The sequence below is a fragment of the Triturus cristatus genome, unplaced genomic scaffold, assembly GCF_964204655.1.
Source record: "Triturus cristatus unplaced genomic scaffold, aTriCri1.1 SCAFFOLD_326, whole genome shotgun sequence".
NCBI lineage: Eukaryota > Metazoa > Chordata > Amphibia > Caudata > Salamandridae > Triturus > Triturus cristatus.
The window spans coordinates 108,090-126,576 of record NW_028187707.1 but is presented as its reverse complement, the minus strand read 5'-3'; the positions used below and the strand labels follow the sequence as shown (position 1 = coordinate 126,576).

The 18,487-nt window shown below is 43.0% G+C and overlaps 1 protein-coding gene across 1 annotated transcript in view; it reads right to left on the bottom strand.

The window, feature by feature from the left end:
- The window catches only part of LOC146770883 (rho guanine nucleotide exchange factor 11-like), a 304,352-nt gene that overhangs the window by 199,068 nt on the left and 86,797 nt on the right, over positions 1-18,487 (bottom strand). The window contains exons 6-7 of the mRNA XM_085640387.1: positions 16,575-16,721; positions 8,934-9,013 (exon numbers count right to left, since the gene is read on the bottom strand). Coding sequence (XP_085496513.1) covers positions 8,934-9,013; positions 16,575-16,721 — 227 coding nt within the window. The remainder of the gene's footprint in view (positions 1-8,933; positions 9,014-16,574; positions 16,722-18,487) is intronic.

The following is an 18,487-nucleotide window of genomic DNA, read 5'->3' as shown; positions in this document are numbered from 1 at the left end:
AGCACAGGGCTTATCTGCCACTAGAGAACAAAGGATTTTGCTGTATAAATATTGGGGCCCAGACCCCAGAACTTTAGATCACTTTTGGACTTCAAGAGGAACCATTGCCAAGGAGAAGAGCTGGAGAAACTGGAGGAGGAGTACTACCCCTTTGCTGTGTGCTGTCTGGGGTTGGCCTACAGTGGCTGTTTCTGCCAAGGAGAGGAACTGTGTGTGCATCCTGCTTGAGAAAGTATCTCCAAGGGCTTGAAGTGGAGCTTGACCCTGGTTCAAGAGGTCTCAGGAACAGCAAGGACAACCACATCCTTCTGGGTACCATCTCTGGTTCTGCTGGTTCAAATCTCGCCACAGAAGAAAAGGGCAATCTACTCCGTCACCGAGTCCGTCGCAGACTCCATGTCCTGAAGGCACTGCAGAGATCACCACCTCGCTTCCCATCGCAACCATGGACTCACTGACTCCGTCACTGAGCCGCTGCTTGCACCACATCCTGTGAGCACCGCACTCCGCACCGCTTCGCTACACACTGCACAGATGTCACCGACTCCGTCGCTGCCCAACTCAAACATTAACCGGCTCCGTCATCGTACCGTGACCTGCCAGGACCCCATCGAGCACCGTCTCACCCTGCAACGCAAGCCTTGCTCTCACCGACTCTGTCAACGAGCCACTGCCTGTACCGAGCAGTAAGGACACCACACACTGCAACGCTTCCATCTCACAAAGCAATTACGACGGTTGCCCTGACCGACTTGCATCCGCGCATTGGCCGCAACAAGAAAGGTACTCTCTCTGAGTCTGTCAACGATTTAGCTAACCCGTACCGACACAGTTGGCAGGAATTGTTGAACTCTGTCGTCTTCAGTATCGCGGGAGCCCCAAAAGGAGCTACAGAGTCGGCGGAACTGTGTTTTCACATTGTTCCTGCCATTTAAGGTTTATTTTACACAGTAACTATTTTTACAAGTATTGTATGTTAGGTTTTTGTCGTTTTTGGTCTTGTTGATTTAGATAAAGTTTTGCTTATTTTTCTAAACTGGTGTTGTGTCCATTTGTAGTGTTATCACTGTGTTTCCGTATGCATGCATAAATGTTTTACACACTGCCTCTGAGATAAGCCTGTCTGCTTGTGCCAAGCTACCAAGGGGATGAGCAGGGGTTATTTTAGAAGTGTATCCCCCTTACCCTGACTAGGAAGAAGGGTCCCTACTTGGACAAATATGCACACACTTGCCTACTAGAGACCCCCATTTCCAACATGCCCATTATGCAAGATCACAAATATATCTGGCAACTGATCTTAAATGTGTGCAAACCAATTCAAAGTCTAACTCAAAATGAGTAAAGGCTACAAAACAAAGATGCATAAAAATCATTCGACATCCAAGGTAGAGAGAACTATCACCTCCCCAGCCCACAAACCATGTTTGCATCTCAGAGGGATCCAGATATCTAGCCCATTACTGGAGGTTAACTGAGTTAGATCTCCCAAACAGAAGCTGAATGCATCTATGTAAACATATCTGAATATAAAAGCAAGTTCCCAAAATGAGGAATGACAACATAAAAGTGACAAAATTGATCTGCAAATCAATGTTTACCACAAAATAATTTATTAGAAATATACACTTAGGAATTTTGAAATCTGAGTTCTTTGCCTATTGTTTATAAATGTTTGCAAACTGTTAACAGGGAGAGTTGAAATTCCCCTATTCAACCCTTGGTTTCCAAACCAAAACCGCTCCCCAACTTTTCTGCAAGCTTCCAGTGGGCAGAGTCTGCCAGGGAGGAAGCTAATGGGCATCTCGCCAATGGCCTGATAGGGATCTGGATTGAGGCTATCACAACAACATGAGTGGTAGAAAGGGGGACAGTGTAAACTTCCTTTCAGCTCAGCCCAATCTCCAACAGAATCATCGTATTTACCTGGGCAAATGATGAATATTCATGATTTAACAATGGTCAGCTACAGATGACTATTGTTTGAATGCATGATTGGCCACACATCTGACTGGGTGCAAAACGTCATGCATTAAAATATATGATACCTACAATACCTGCATGGGTGGTGAGTGGCTCTATTTTGAAATAATATATTGCTAATGCTGACATTAGCTGTCTTTTCCAAAATATCTGTAGAGTTCAATGATTTACCAGGAGTATCTTCTCATACAGGAATATCTGTAACTTCCACATAGAACACATCAGATGTGAAAGTGTATTCCTTCCTTAGGCTGGTAAGAAGGGGTTTAACCTCAAAATGTAATCAATTATGACATTGATGAACTATGAAATTGTGCAACTTCAACAATGTGCTTCTTTACATGATTTAAGTTATCAGAACAGATGAATGAGGTTACAACTTATCTTGATTTATTTACAATTGATGTCAGCAGCAATTTACAACTAGACATCACAGATACATAGTGAAAAACAAGTAGATAAAGTACATTTTTCCACAAATTTGTTCTTTGGATTAAATAACGATCATCCATTTTAGTTTGTTCTTTCTTTACCGTCACTAAGCGCTTCTTGAGTACAGTTTTGGAGGGCTTCTGGATATAGGAATTTGAGTATCACAAAACTCTTGAAACTAATATTTTTAACTCTCTGGTGTATACGTATCACAGTGATATTATATCTAGATGACATGAACATTTATTTCCTAGGATGAGAAGAAACTGAAAGACCTTACACCTGCTGTACATTGTATAACCCATGATTTCTAATCAATTCAAAGAGTAAGATATATTCCCCAAACAAGAGATCAGGATAAACTTGATCAAGACTACTTTGAACCAGAATAACTGACATTAAGAGTAAAATTAGTAGCCTGCTGGTCCCACAGCATTGTTGTTCACAGAATGCAGGACTTTTTACCCTGAATTTACAAAAGGCCTAATAATTCAGCCTTTCTTCCATACACAATAATTCCCAGAGTTCTGGCTTAGACAGGGCTCAGATAAGGATCCATAAGGTGCCAGTGGTACAGATATGTCCTTTATTCGAGTTGGAAAGGGTGATTTCCAGCTCTTATGGAACTCCCCCTTTTTCCACTGGAGTAATTTATCACTGACTGATCCAAAAGATCAGCCACATTTGAAAAAAGTCAAGGTCAAGACCTTTGTGGATTATTCAAAATTGCACGTAGTCCACTGGCTGGAAGAGTGTTTACCATTTACCATATTATTGAGATCCCAGGTATGCCAGCATATGTTCACTGCTCCGAAAAATTATTTGCCCATAATTCATCACACACCTGATGAAGGTGATGAGGTGGGTGACTCAACAGGTCCAAATAGACATCTTTTAATCAGGGGACTACAAATACTGGTGCCAATTGAACATCTAAGGCACTCGTCTCGCATGCTAAACTGAAGGACATCCCTAAAACAAGAGATTATTTAGGGGAGTCCAGGTTGAAGATGCTTTATTTGAAACCTACTTATGAGACAACCTTGTTGGTGGCAAAGAAGCATTAAAGGAAGTGCAATTCTTAGGTCAGAAATCAGGCATGGATTTAGAATGCTGATTAATGATCCATCAACCACACATTAAGAAAGAGGAAAACCAGCATAGATTTATAAAGTTGAATCACACTCCATGAACCAGACATTAAGATGGAGACTGTTGTGAAGGACAGGGATGATAATGGATTTATGTTGCTTTTCCTAATGTTTCCTGAGAAATTACTTTGTACAGCAGTAAGATGCAGGCACACTTTTCTATACTTCACAATATTGACTTGGAATACAAGCTTTGACTAATACTAGCATTAAATATTGTTGAGTGCATGATTTGTTTAGCTTACGCATGTAAGCGTGACATCAGGCTTTAGCATTAACATGCATTTTAGATTTTGGTTGTGTGCGCACAATTGACAAGTCTTCGGCTCATGATGCTTCCACTAAAACAGGAATTTTCCATTCCTGCTGAAAAACCAGATATATTGTCTAATATTAAAAGGGATGTTGAGCACACAGCAGTAGACCTGGAGGTGCACCTGCATAATACACAGGCACCTGATGCCATAACAACTATCCATAATAAAATATTTACTTATCAGTACAGTAGACCGTCTTTTGTTTCCTGTTCATATACTGGCGGACTGTTGTGTTTGGCAATGGCAGCATGTATGCTGCTTTTGTAGATCTAAAGTCAGCTTTTGATTTAGTTTCAGGTAACAAGCTATGGTTGGTCCTACAGGAGCTGGGAATGCCCACGGACTTGCTATCTCTCATTGTTCGACTACATGAGAACAATTTTGCAAAACATTCTCTGGGGCTCACAGGGTAATGTAACTGACCCCTTCCAAGTTGAAAAGGGAGTTCGCCAAGGGTGTGTAATGGCCCCTACACTATTTTCCCTCTTTATAAATGGAGTCTCCCAATTCTCAGCTACCTTTCCCACAGATGCTCCAGTCTTAGTAGGTATAAATATTCCGATCCTAATGTTTGCAGACAAAACGCACATCATATCAAAAACTCCTTGTGGGCTACAGTGTGGGTTAACACGTTTTGAAAATATATGCAACACATGAGGGTTAGAATTCAATGCAATGAAAACTAAATTTATGGCTTTTAATCACCACAGAGCATTTAGTGGTAGGATACATTTGGAGGGAGGAGCCCCAAGAGCAGGTAGATGCATTCACATATCTAGGAAAACAATTAGCTGGGGCTCTCACATTGAAATGATGGCACTGAAACCTCGCCAACTAGCTGGTGCTTTAAACAATGAATTTAAAAAATCTCTGACTAAGCCTGTAAGCCCGGTGTTGCAGATCTACAATACAAAAGTGGTGAGCTTGGTCCTATATGGGTCGAAATTATGGGGCTTTGAGAAAATGACCCAGCTCGCCACAGCAGAGAATAGGTTTCTCCGAATGATCACTAGCTTACCACAAAGTACCCCTGTGACTCCTATGCTTAATGACTGAGGAATGAAACACTGGTATACATTGCTGGACTACGCCCCATATTACATTGGCGTAGAATTTGGTCTACTGAAACACATACAAAAGTAAGAGATGAAAGTACAGAAATGGACTATGAAAATTGCAGAAAAGTCCTATGTTCATTGATGTCCTGTAGGTTACAAAGAGTCAACCTTAAGCAGTATGATAGAAACTAGCGTGATCGCAATAAAGCAAGAGCTATGGTCCATAGAGGCTGGGATAGAAGCAAAGTACTATTCTTTTGAAGGAAATCCATAGGCAGATTGGAGATATCACATCTTGGACAGATGTTAAACATTAGTGGGGGGAAAACTAGACATGCCTTCGTTTATTTCACGCTCCGCTGGCTCGGGTTCTGAAGCCACTATAGATGTTATCCCTAAAGAGGGAAGGGACGCCTAGGATGTCAAAAACTATAGACCAATATCATTAATCAATATTGACTGCAAATTATAAGCCAAAGTCCTGGCAAGAAGGTTAGAGAAGGGGATATCAAAACATCGTTCCATCCCAAACTGGATTCTCGAAAGGCAGACTGGATGCGAATAACATCTGGGTCTGCTGCCAAGCAGGTCAGAATAAATGGTCACCTATCACACTCATTTTAATTGGAGCAGGGCACCAGGCAGGGATATCCACTCTCCCCGCTCCTATTCCTTTTAGCAATCGAACCCATTCTTTCCTTCCTGAAACAGAATGATAACATTAAAGGTGTACCGTTCCCAATCAGGCAGGCAACTAGTCGTGGCCTATGCCTATGACGTTCTAATCTTCACTAAAGGTGCAGATACAGCAATCCCTCAGATTGTATCAGAAATTGAAAAATACTCTTGAGTTTCTGGCTATAAACGTAATCATTAGAAAACTAAGATCTTTCCCTTGAGCATTCTCTGTACTCCCTCGATTCTGGGCTACTCTGACCTGAAATGGCAACATTTTTCACTTAAATACCTTGGTATCTGGTTTGAGAAAGAGCTACAATCTTCCCTCATGATCACATAACCTAGTAGGGTAGGACGGACACAGCACAAATGATGATGGCACCACTAAGCAACTTCCTTTTGAGCATGCGTTCCATAAATCTTTCCACCACCTTCTTTAAAGCCATAGACAAGCATATCTCAGATATCCTTTGGAAAGGGAAAAGAGCTAGGATAGCCAGTCCCAACCTTAAATTGAGCAGGAACAGCAGAGGTCTGAATATAACCGATTTTCACAAACACCAAAAAGCTTTTTAGCGGCTCAGGGCAACTGGTGGTTTAAAGATGCAGTTGACCACTCCCTGACGTGGCTCAAAATTGAATCCCACTTTCTATCCCCCTCTCATCTAAGCTCCACCCTTATCATCAGAGGCCTCTAGAAAATACCCCTGGTCTACTCGCTCTCCATAATCGCAGACATGATGGAAGAACTGTCTTGTGTGACCAGTGGTCCAAAAGGGGTATCAATTCCGTTGGAGACTTATGCATATCCCTGAATCCCATTCCGTTTGCTTACTGCACCCAATCAAGTTCTTCTCCAAAATTTAAAAGAGCCTTTAGATCACTACTGAAGCCACATACTCCAGATCTTCCCGGCCTACTTGGAAATCTTAAAAAGCTCGGCCACTCCGCATCACATATCTGTGAGTTATTTGACCCCCCCCCCCCACCCCCCCTCCAGAGTACACTCCTCAAGAATTTGGGGAAAAAATGGTCCCCTTACATCCCAGAAGACCTGACATCACATTTTTCAGGCGCTACCTGGAATAGAATCTGGCATTCGCCTTTCTGGTTAATTTACACTTGCAATTGTGAAGTCTAGATTTTGGGTGATACACAAAACATACTGGACTCCATCCAGATTGCATAATCTAGGTATCCTACAATCAGATAATTGCTGGCACTGTGAGGTATCACTCGGCTCACTTTAGAATATGTTTTTCACATGTAAAATGGTCCAACCCCTCTGGACCAAAATTCATCAGACAATTTATGGCATCTTTAAGATTCAGCTCACACCATCCTTCCTAACTGTGACGTTAAGCCTTGTGGCACATCCACTTGACACTGGTCTCTCTGCACATGACTTACAGCTATTAGATCTAATGCTTGCCTTGGGCTCCAAAACAGTCCTGTCAGAGTAGAAATCTTCCACAGAAATCTCCTTTAACAAATGGCAAATACTCTATGCACCACCAGGAGCGCGGACGGCATAATATACAAGAAACTACATAATACATCACACTTGTGCTGCCTATGGAATGCACTTGATTTATACATACAAAAAGTGGATCCCCACAGCCTTAACATTCTTCCCCCTCTTGCAATTCCACTCACCCACCAGGACAGAACTAAATCATCAGTATACACTTAGTAGCCCTGTGCTCACTGCAGACCCTGATGACTTAGCACCCTCTCTCCACTCTCTCTAACTTCACCCTCATCTTTTCTCTGGCTTTTCTCCCTCTTTCCTTTGCAATTTTTTTCTGCTCATACATATATTGAGCACACTTGGGGAACTCAACTCTCATCTAATTTGGGTATCCCACACTCAGCTCCCTACTATCTTCAGATATGCTCTCAATGTACCTCTCATTTTAGCACCATGTTTGACAAATGGTACACCAACAACCAATATTGTAATCCTGGGCGGAGTACAAAAAAAACTGCTTTAGATAAATGCGGTTCACTGTGACTTTTAGTGCCAGGTGCTCATGCCACTCTGTGCAATCATCGCGAGTTGCACCATACACAGCGCAAGCTTTCTTTCTGCTGCTCGAGTAGATTTTTTTACTCGAGCAGCAGCTGTCTCAATGCAAACAGACGGTTTCTCAACGCGAGCAGACGCGACCACTCGCAGAAACCTGACTGCCAGCGTTGATCTCGCCGGGAGGTTGATTTTCCACGCTCACACTCGCCAACTTGACGTTAACGATCGGTACGAGGAAAAACTCGCCGGGGGGGTGGGTTTTCCTCGCTCGCCAACTTAACGCTGGCGAACGCAAGTGAGGAAAAAAACTCTGCGAGCTCCAAGTAAAGCTGAATTTGGAAAACTCTGCTAGCGAAGTAGAGTTCACCGCCCAGACTTACAATATTGCTCCATTATGTTTACTTAGACTATACGTCAAATGTTTACATATGTGGTCATATGAAGTTACGCAAAGCACCCTGTAGTGTGTCTTCACTATCTGTTCCATAACTGCTTATTTTATTTTCAATAAAATTGTTTGAACAAAAAAAATGTAATCTTAGATTTCATGGATAGTGCACCATGTATGATATGTATTGTATTGAATAGCAACTATGAGAATCTCAATGCTAGTCTGGCCCTCCCCAGATGACAGAGAATTATATCCTGCCCTTCTGTTGACAGGTACTACGCTGGATAATATTAACATCTTGGAGACTTCTGTCCTACTACCAGTAATGAATATTCCCCATCGTGTCTCTACAGCTTGTCAGAAGTAATCTGTGAAAATGTGTGAGTGTTAAAAGTGTTCTTGTGTACTACTATTACTTAGGGATGTTAAACTCCAAACACTGTAGCTCCTTTGCCATATGGATCAAACAGACAATACTGCACACTTCTGTCCCACTAGGCCTCCACCAAGTATTAAATAAAGTGTCCCCCGATTACTAAGTCTAAAATGATGCTAGTGCTCAATGGTGCGGTGTTTTTTATTTTACCACCTCTATTTTCCCCGTGGCTATTTCTCTGCATTGATCCCTACTGTAGAGTGGCAGTCTATGGTTTCCCCTTAGGACCTCAACTAAAGTGTGTCTTCAAAGGAACTGAGGTTTACATCTTTCAGCAGAACCTGGACCAAATGTCAAATATATTAACAGTCACCAAAGGCTCCAATGAGCAGATGGTTCAATAAATTCAATCTTTTGCACAAAGTCACAACCCTTATTATGACCAGCAGAGTCAGACCCAAGAGGTTTAAACCTCTTACAATCAAAAGGAATAAAATCACTCTTAAATTAAATCATACCCTGGATAGCATGAGGTCACCGATCTCTTCGATGATTGGTCCTTGTTCTCTTAGCTTCTTCAGGGGCTCTGCCAGAGAATCTAATATAAGTGATGGTGATGAAAGGAGTAATTTGGGGTAGGATAGAGACAGAGAATTGTCAGAGATTTAGTTTGGCAACGGCTCACTCTTTGAAACAACTCATTTTCAGGTTTATCAAATTACCATAGTTGGAAAAGAGCTTGGTATATTGGTCTTCCATTACATTCAACATCTACAAAGACTAAAGTGATCATTAAGGAAAGGCAGAAAATGACCAAATGTACTCATGTTTACCATGTGCTTAAGTTCAACAATTGCAGTTGTGGGGGCTCATTTAAATTCAACACTAAGACCCACTAAGACCCACGTTACCACAAGCCAGCCCGTAATACTAAAATCAACTTCTGGGGTAATATGGTTTTCTATGTATAACCTGGAATGGTCACTTCATTATTTATTGCAGACACACTTTTTACTGGCGCTCAATGTTTGGACAATACAACCACTATCATTATTGCAATATGCTTGTCAACATTGGGTGTTCACACAGTTTACAAGACGTGCTTACATCTGCCTCAATTCAATCACATGAAGCAACCAGGCTGCGTGTTAGAAACATTAATCATCCATAGAGCTCCTGGAAACTGGAAGATCAAGTTACTTCTCTTCAGAAAGGCTCTTTCTAACTACAGATTGATCACCTTTATATTAACCCCAGGCGCCCGACTGAACACTCCATTTTTAAACAATAATTGTTCAAGCACACTGGTAAGTGGCTCCGTCAGACTCCACAAAGGTCTTGCTCAGTTCCGAAAGTGATGGTACAGGGCCATTTATATAAAGGTGCTTCATCAGCACGCTCTCATCAGTTTTGTCTTTCACTCTTGGCTACCCTTGGATTTCGATCAGTCATGACAAATCAGAGGTGACAATGTGCCAAAACTAACTTGGAACCTTTTAAAATGCACAGTAGTCCAGTCCAAAGATGGTGAAGCAGGGAGGGCAGTGAATAATCTACAGTTGGATAGAGTATGACTGATCCAGGTCCAAGGGTGGCCATATGGCAGTGAAGAATAAGATCTACAGGCAATCTGATAAGATGATAGCCCGTATAAGGAAGAAAGTCTCCAAACACTGTCGGTAAGTGAAAGAAAGTCCTCAAGCAGTCCTTGGCCCAGCACTGTGGTACTGGTCCCCAAGGCTTCCCCTCCAGGTACCACCACTGAACTCAGGTTCTGCGTGGATTACCCAAGGCTCAATGATGTCACTAAGTCTGATGCACATACCATCCTGAGCTGACAAGCTCATTGATCAGTCAAGGGCTGCTAAGTTCCTCAGCACGTTTGATATGACATCTGGGTTCTGGCAGATCACAGTAACTAAGGGGGCTAAAGACAGGTCTGCGTTCTTTACTCCAGAAGGATACCAGTTTCGGGTGATGCTCTTTGGGTTGAAGAACAACTATTTCACCTTCCAGAAGTTGGTCAATCAGGTCCTAGCTTGGTTGGAGAACGTCAGTACCACCCACACCTACATCTACACCTACACCTACACCTTCAGTTCTTGATAGCTTTAGGACTCTGCACACGTTTACCACTGATAACCAGTTCTAAAGTGCTTGTGTTCTCTCCTTTAAATATAGTAACATTGTCATACACCCAATTGGCATATTTAATTCTCTTGCAAGTCCCTAGTAAAGTGGTACTACATGTAACCGGGACCTGTAAATTAAACACTACGAGTGGCCCACCAGCTCTCATTTTGCCATCACTTAAGTAGCCCTTTAAACATGTTTCAGGCCTGTCATTGGTGCCTGTGTGCAGTTTTAAACTGCCATTTTGACCTGGCAAAATAAATATTTTGCCAGGCCTAAATCTTCCTTTTTAATATAAGCCATCCCTAGAGAATGGTCTAATCACCCTTAGGGCAAGGTGCAGTGTAATTAAAAAGTTGGACATTCACTTTTTAAGTTTTACATGTCCTGGTAGTGAAAAATTCTTACATTTGTTTTATACTTCTGCAAGGCCTACCTCTCCCATAGGCTAACATTGGGTTAACTTATTACATATAATACGTTAAAGGTTTCAATTAGGAGCAGGGTAGGCAGGAAGGTCGAGTTTGTTGTCTAAAGAATAGTCATGAATAATATTATTTAATGGCAAAGTCAGATCTTAAGTCACTATTATGAAAATGCCACTTTTAGAAAGTTGGCAATTTCTTGTCACAACCATTTGGTTGCCTGCAGCCTGTTTCCTGGGTCATATGACTAGGTGTAGCTGGAAATTGGTCTTTGTATATTGCTCCCAGACAGTGAGACAAAGCAGCATAGGTGTTGGCAGAATGGGTCATCTCCGACTTGAGAGGGAGGAGCTGCCACCTACCACGCTTGACACCACTAAGGTTCTGCCCAGCACAATCACAAAAGGTTTTGACACAAGTCGATTGTGGCCCCAGACAATCTGGGGCCAGGACAGGGAGGCATGAATTTCCAATCACCTCTGAATGAGAAAACCTCCAGAACCTTCTCCTACTTCCTAATTGGCTCCAGGTATAAATATTGAGCCCTCAGTCCCAACTCTTCAGTATACTTCTGGACCTGTGATGACTCTGACGGACTGTTGTGCTGCTCTGCAAGAAGAACCGCTACTCTGCTGCCCTGCTGCCCGAGTAAAAAGACTGGACATGCATCGTGAACCCAGGACCATCAGATGGATTCCAAGGGTTAGTTGGCGGCCTTCTGATCAGAGCCTCAGGGACAAAAAAGGCTCCAACCATCTCAAGCCCAGCACCTGGACTCAGTCTGCTGGGAGTCCTACCCACCAGGTGGTGCCTCCCTAGTCCAGGACCCTTGGTATTGGGCTTTAAGGTGCTCTGGCAGCCCAGTTGTGGCCCTGTGAGCAGAACCAATGAAGTGCGACGCATTTCTCCGCAGCTGCATTGCAACCCTGTACCCGAAGCAGCCTCAACGCCGGACCTCACACTGTGAGTCTCCCCGGAACTGCTGCTGCACAATACATCACTGGCACAGACCTTCAGATCACAAGCCCCTCACTGATGTAATCTTCGATGAAGACGCAGAACTTCACATCATAGCACCACAGCTTTCTTCTGAGCTGCTGGTGCGCAAAGCATCTTTGATGCCAGACTTTGCATCGCAAGCCCCTCATCAAAGGCATCCTTGGTGATGATGCAGTGCTCCGCATGCAGCTTTTGGGAACCACGGCTGCGCCACGCAACCTCAGCATGAGATCTCGCAACGCTCTCCAAACCAGGATTTCAGGTACTTTGTTCAGCTGGCCTAACTGGGTCTCTGTATCCGGCCTGCATTCCACTGCGGTGGACCTGAAATTGTCACTTCATACTAGCACTATTTTTACTCTATAATTTGAAATTGCACATCTCCGGTTCTACTGATTGGATGTTTGTCATTTTGGTCTTAAAACATGTATTACATTTTACTCTCTTTGTCTAAATTGATGTGACATTTTTCTTGTGTTGTATTTTCACTTTAATACTGTTTGAAGTGCTGCATAAATACTTTACATAGTGCCTCTAAGTGAAGCCTGATTGCTTTTGCCAAGCTACCAGAAGGCTAAGCACATGTTAATGTGGGGTTTACTTGTGTGTCTCCCTGACAGAGTTTGCGATTGCTGCTTGAGTAGGGTTTCACCCTCCTCAACCCAATTTCCAACACAGATGTTGTCCGACAGACAGCCATGGGGTTACGTTCACTAGAAACAGAGCCCACATGTGCCACTGAATACACAGGACCAGAACAATGCATGTAACCAGCAGTCCAAGAAGCCTCAGAACCTACTCAATGAAACCCATGACTGATCACACAACATCAGGATCAAACCATGTATGGCCTAGGCTCGTTGCCAGGGTACGAAGGCTTTGAACAACATAACAGCCATGATCACCCTATGAATTAAATCCTTGCATCAGGAGAACTCTAGTTTGCAGATGGAGAACCTCTGTTATGAAAGAAAGACAATCATCGTTCGGAGGAGGTCCACTTTAAGCAGCCAATCTCCAAGTTAAGGAAATACATGTGCCCACAACCTGAGAAGGTGGGCTGCACCACTACCATCGCCTTTGTAAAACCAGGTGACAGAGGCAAGGTCAAAGGGTAGAATAGTAAACTGCTCTGTCCCTACCTCAAACAGAAGGTAGCATCTGTAAGACTGCAGGACTGCACATGGCTGTATGCATCCTGCAAATCCAGGGATAGCATCACCCAGATCCAAGCCACTGAGAACCTGAGCAAATTGAGAATTCTTAATTTGAAGGGTGAAGATCCAAAATCAGCCTGAGCCATCTGTCCCGCTTGGACGCCAGAAATTAGTGGGATCATCCCTCCTCATCCGTTTCTGAATCCGGTACCCTCTTGATAGCCCCCATCGGCAAAAAGAGACGTGACCCCTGCAGAAGGCCAGCTGTATAATCTGCTGTCACTCAAGTAGGAACTCTTTTGGCCACATGAGCTAGGCACCTCTCCCACGCCAGCCCCAGTCGTAAAAAGTCTTGGCATAAAAATAGATGCCAAGCTCTCTATGTCATACCAGGTATCTACCATTGCAGGGACATGTGTGGGCCTACTGAGACAGCTACGGAGACTGGCCCCCCTTCTCTCATTTCCAGGCACTATGGATGGCCATGTCGGCAATGATTATGTCAAGGTTAGATTATGGCAACTCTCTGTACATTGGCCTTCCTGAGAAGCTGCTAACAAAACCCCAAGTGGTCATGAACGACACTGCTAGACTGATTTTCAGGCTCCCAAGGCGGGCACATGCCACCCCCCTACTGCAGCAGCTGCACTGGCTCCCGATCAAACACAGAACAAGTTTCAAAGGTCTCTGCATAGCCCATAAAGCCATCCACGGCCAGGTACGCCTCATAAACTATGTGCCAGGGCATACCCTTCGATCGTCTGATGCTGGCCTTTTGGCCTGCCCCCGCTTCAAAACATCCTCCAAAGGGGGCAGAGACTTTTCCGCAATGATCCCTCAACTCTGGAACAGGCTACCGGAAAGCCTTCGCAGGGAACTCACCCTTCTTCCATTTAGAAAAAAAATTTAAACGCTTCTTTTTACTGAAGCCTGGGGCACAACCTAGGCCATGTTTTGGTGCATGTACATGTGGATGTGGTGAGGTGAGGTTAAGCTCTCTCACATAGCGCTAAGAGACCTGTCGGTGAATATGCGCTCTAGAAGAAGTGCCAGTTAACATTAACTTGAGTCCCACCAAAATAAAAGATGGAATTCCTGCCTGTTGGGAAAAAATCAAACCCTGCCTCCTACTGGATAAGATTGGTTCTGAAAGAAAAAACTGAAGTAGCTGATGAGGCGGGTTAGGAGGTGCTGTAAGATTGCTGCCCTTGATGCTGCCCATGGTCTCTGGAGTTGCAAATATTCTGGGCCAACTGGTTTACTGATATCAAGGGTAGTCATTGATAGGCCTCAGAACATTTTGTACTGCCTGTCAAACTGGTGAACCAGTAAAAGCAATACATGGGAGGGGGCTGCCTATGATGTGCTCTAAGGCTGATTAGTTCTTTACCACAAAGTGCCTGGATCCATTGAAGGGCATGTCCATTCGAGACACTTGGTTGTCACTGAAAAACACAGTAGTGCATACAATCATGAAGCTGACCACTACACTGGTGCTTATGGCAGGTCCCAAGCGGTCCGCTGCATCAAGGCCAGCCCATAGAAAAAGTAAGTTACCTTTGGTAATGATTTTAATGGTGAATACCCTATCAATCAACAGATTCCTTTCCTTGCAAGTATTGTATCCAGGTGTTAGATTGGATCCGGAAACTTTAGAGCAGTACTTTACTTCTGTACTCTGTTAGGTGGTGCGAGCGGCTCTGCACCAAAGTCAAGGTGGAAGGGAGCCTTTGATCTTAAACAGCAACTAGTCTGAGAAGAGTTTTGTATAAGGTGGGTTGACAGAAAGGGCCTGCAGCTCGCTCACATGCCTAGTCGATGATATGGTGATGATGAAGACAGTTTTTAATGTCAACTGTGCAGCGGTTCAAATGGGGGGCACATCGAAAAGTTGAAAACCAGGTTCACGTTCCACTGTAGCATCACAGTGTTGATGGAAACGAATGTTGCATCCTTTCAAAACTCTCATCCACAAACAGTTGACAAACATAAAGGCGGCAGATCTGGTACCCGCAGAAAAGCCGAAAGGGATGACACATAGCCTGAACAGTGCCCAAAACAAGTCCTTCCTGGGCCAAAGACGAAACAAACAACAAAACATAAAATTGGCTTACACCGGATCCTCTTGTCAGGTGGCGCACTAAGCCACAAATGTGTCCGAAAGACTGCTGCACATCGATTTTGTACAGAGCCAACTGACTGCTAAGAATCACGACCAGCTCTGAAGCACCACAAGCAAATTCATGCGAATCCATAATCTACATCCACTTTCCGCAGTTGGAGCATGGCTTGAAACTTGAAGTTTTGAAGAAGGGGCAATTTCCATGGCATGCTGGGGTCATTGAATTTTGGGGTTGGTACAACCGATGAAGTGCGCCTCCTGCGGGTGAGCAGGAGAAAGTGTTGGTTGGTGATTAGTGCCTAGGAGTATTCTAAAGAGGAATCTGCAGTCGAAAGTATCGTTCAGAAATCACCATATTCTCTGCCTGGAATTATCAACCATCCACAAAACCACAAGCCTGGTCTGAAGTTATCTTCACCTTTTCTTTGCAACCCAGACAACTTCTGATTTACACTAGGGGTGGGCGGAATTTGCGAAATTCACTTTCGCAAATTATCGCGAAAATGTTAAAAATCTCCGCAAACACGCGGAAATATTGCGAAGATGCAGAAGTTTTTTTCCCGCCCGTTCGCGGTATGTTCTGCGTGGTCGCGGCTCGCCAACTTACCCGTGCGGTTGCTCGCGGGCGCGGCCATCTTGTTTTCACTTGTCTCCCGGTGCATGATCGTGAGAAGAAAGACGTGATCGCGCGACGAATGATGTTACTGCGGGCACGAACTGTCGCGAGACAGTGCAAATGGCTACCAACAATCCAACATCTCGTGGAGAACGCGACCGGATCGGGAAAACTTGTCGGCGAACGCGGGGATTCAGGTAAGGCGATCGCGCGCACGCAAGAATGTATTATTTTACAGTGCGAACAAGCAAAAAATTTCTGGTAAAATGCGGATTGCGGAAATTTTGACATTTACGCGCTCTCCGCGGAACGCGAAAATGTCAAATTATCGCAATTTCCGTGAGCGGAACGGATTTTTAGCCAGGCCTAATTTACACACAAGCTTCTTTTTACAAAACTTATTATTGTGTAATCTCCATTCAGCTTATTCAGTAACAGCACACTGGACTCACTGCTTAAATTACTACCCTTTGCTGTGTAATCCAAGAGGTGTAATATTCAGGATCAAGGTGAACAACGTGTTCAGCTGCTCCAACTGTAACATAGGCAGTTGCCAATCATTTGTAACTGCATTGTAAACAAGCCTGCAACCCAACTGTGCCCCACAATCATTGTACACTAAGAACTGAATTATGCCAAGTATAGACATTAACGATTGTCAATAAATAATGATAGTAATATGTATCAATCCCCCAGCAGCCTCTTACTGTGTATTTTAATCATCACGGGGAGATTGGGAAATAGCAGCAAGAACTCTTTCATAGACAGAAGTTTCTTTTTCTTCATACGCTCGTAGAAATTGAGTTCAAGCGCTCGGAAGATCCTTGAGTAAAACATCTCCGTTCTAAACAGCTCTGCAACAAGATTGAAAACAAATTAGGACTGTGCATATCGAGTAAGAGACAATTGGAATATAAATATTGGAATGACAGAATGATCAGAATGCAATTCACCTTTTATTACGGCGATGTACTAAGCAGAACAACCTGAACCCACGCATTTTAACTGAAAAGGCAGCTTGTCCAAGATCACACATTTAAAATGGGCAAAAATCAACCACTACCCAAAAAATTACTTAAATTCAAAATAACTGCAAATGTACCCTTTGTCCTGAATCATTAGACCATTATATATATATTTTTTGTCCCAGCTATGCAGAGTTTAGGAAAAAGTGATTTATACCCCTATCATTTAGGAGACCAGTAGATGCTCTGCAAGTTCATAGATCAAATTCTACAGCTAGTGTTCGCCATATCAGGGTACCTGCTTTATACTTGGCGCGTTAGGTCTAAGTTGTTAACTGCAAAGTAAAGAAGAGGACAACACAGGCCTTGGCATAGTATGTTAATAACACAATGACTTTTTTGATAATATTTATTTTTCTCTTTTGTTGTTAACTGGCCATACGTTTCTATTCACTTTATTATTTTACATTTTTATGATTTTTATGATATGACAATCATTCATAGTATATTGTATTTTAGCAAGGAAGATTGTTGTTTATACATTTTGTGAATGATCTCTATTTGATCGAATAAGGAATATCAATCTATCTAACTGCAAATATGTATTTTTCTGGTTGGGCCAAAAACTGCAAAAAATGAAGCAAACGCTACATCTATAAATTTACACAAATCATTAACAGAAAAAGCACTGGCAAAATCAAAAGTAAGGTTTGTCTGCCAGTCTATTGGCTTTGTCAATTCTTGTTTTATCATGTTTTTGAGAAAATATATTGTTGGTCAGCTGCTGGTGCCTCACCAATAGTAAAAAAAAAAAGGAAATTGGCTAAAAGCAAAAATATACTTTGGTATCAAAAGCACATCTTGCCATAGTAGAGCCTGGCTCTGAAGGGAACTACTGTACGCGACGATGTGCTCCTTGTGAAAGAGCAGAATGCAGTCACGCACACTAAAGAGAGCCCACAGCCGAAGTGGGACGATGCACTGCCCTATTCTGTAGGGGGAGTGATACAACTACAGAAGAAGGCATTAAGAGGGCTGGCTGATAGCCTCAAACAGTAAGGTCGGTGTTTATATTCACTGAAAAAAACAAAGTTTAAAGTAACGTTATAGTTAGGTGAAATGTTCAGTAACAACATAATGTTTTCAACTAAACAAAAGCACAGAAATTCACTAGTTTTAGTTATAGTAAGTAACTATAACTCGCATCCCCACCATGCACAGTTTTCTGATCAATAATTTAACCCCTTCTGTGCCACGCCCTTTCCCCCTCCTGTGCCGGGCGTTTCATTAGTGGGTGGGGTTCATGACGAGATAGTCTCGTCATGGGCACAGCGCGACCGTGCTCCATGACGAGACTATCTCGTCATGGGCACAGAAGAGGTTAATTGCAAATATTGCAGTGATGTTATCAATGATGTCATAGAAGAAGTCATGAGTGATGTAATATTTGGGGTAATTGGCAGTGCATGGAGTGGGCATGAGTTACAGTTACCTTCGGGCACGAGTTATAGCTACTTGAGATAACTACAGCTGGTGAATTTCTGTGGCTATTAGAGTTTAAAACATAATGTTGTTACTGAACATTTTATAAAACTATAACATTACTTTAACCTTTGTTTTTTTTCAATGAACTTCAAGGTTTTTTTTTTACCTAA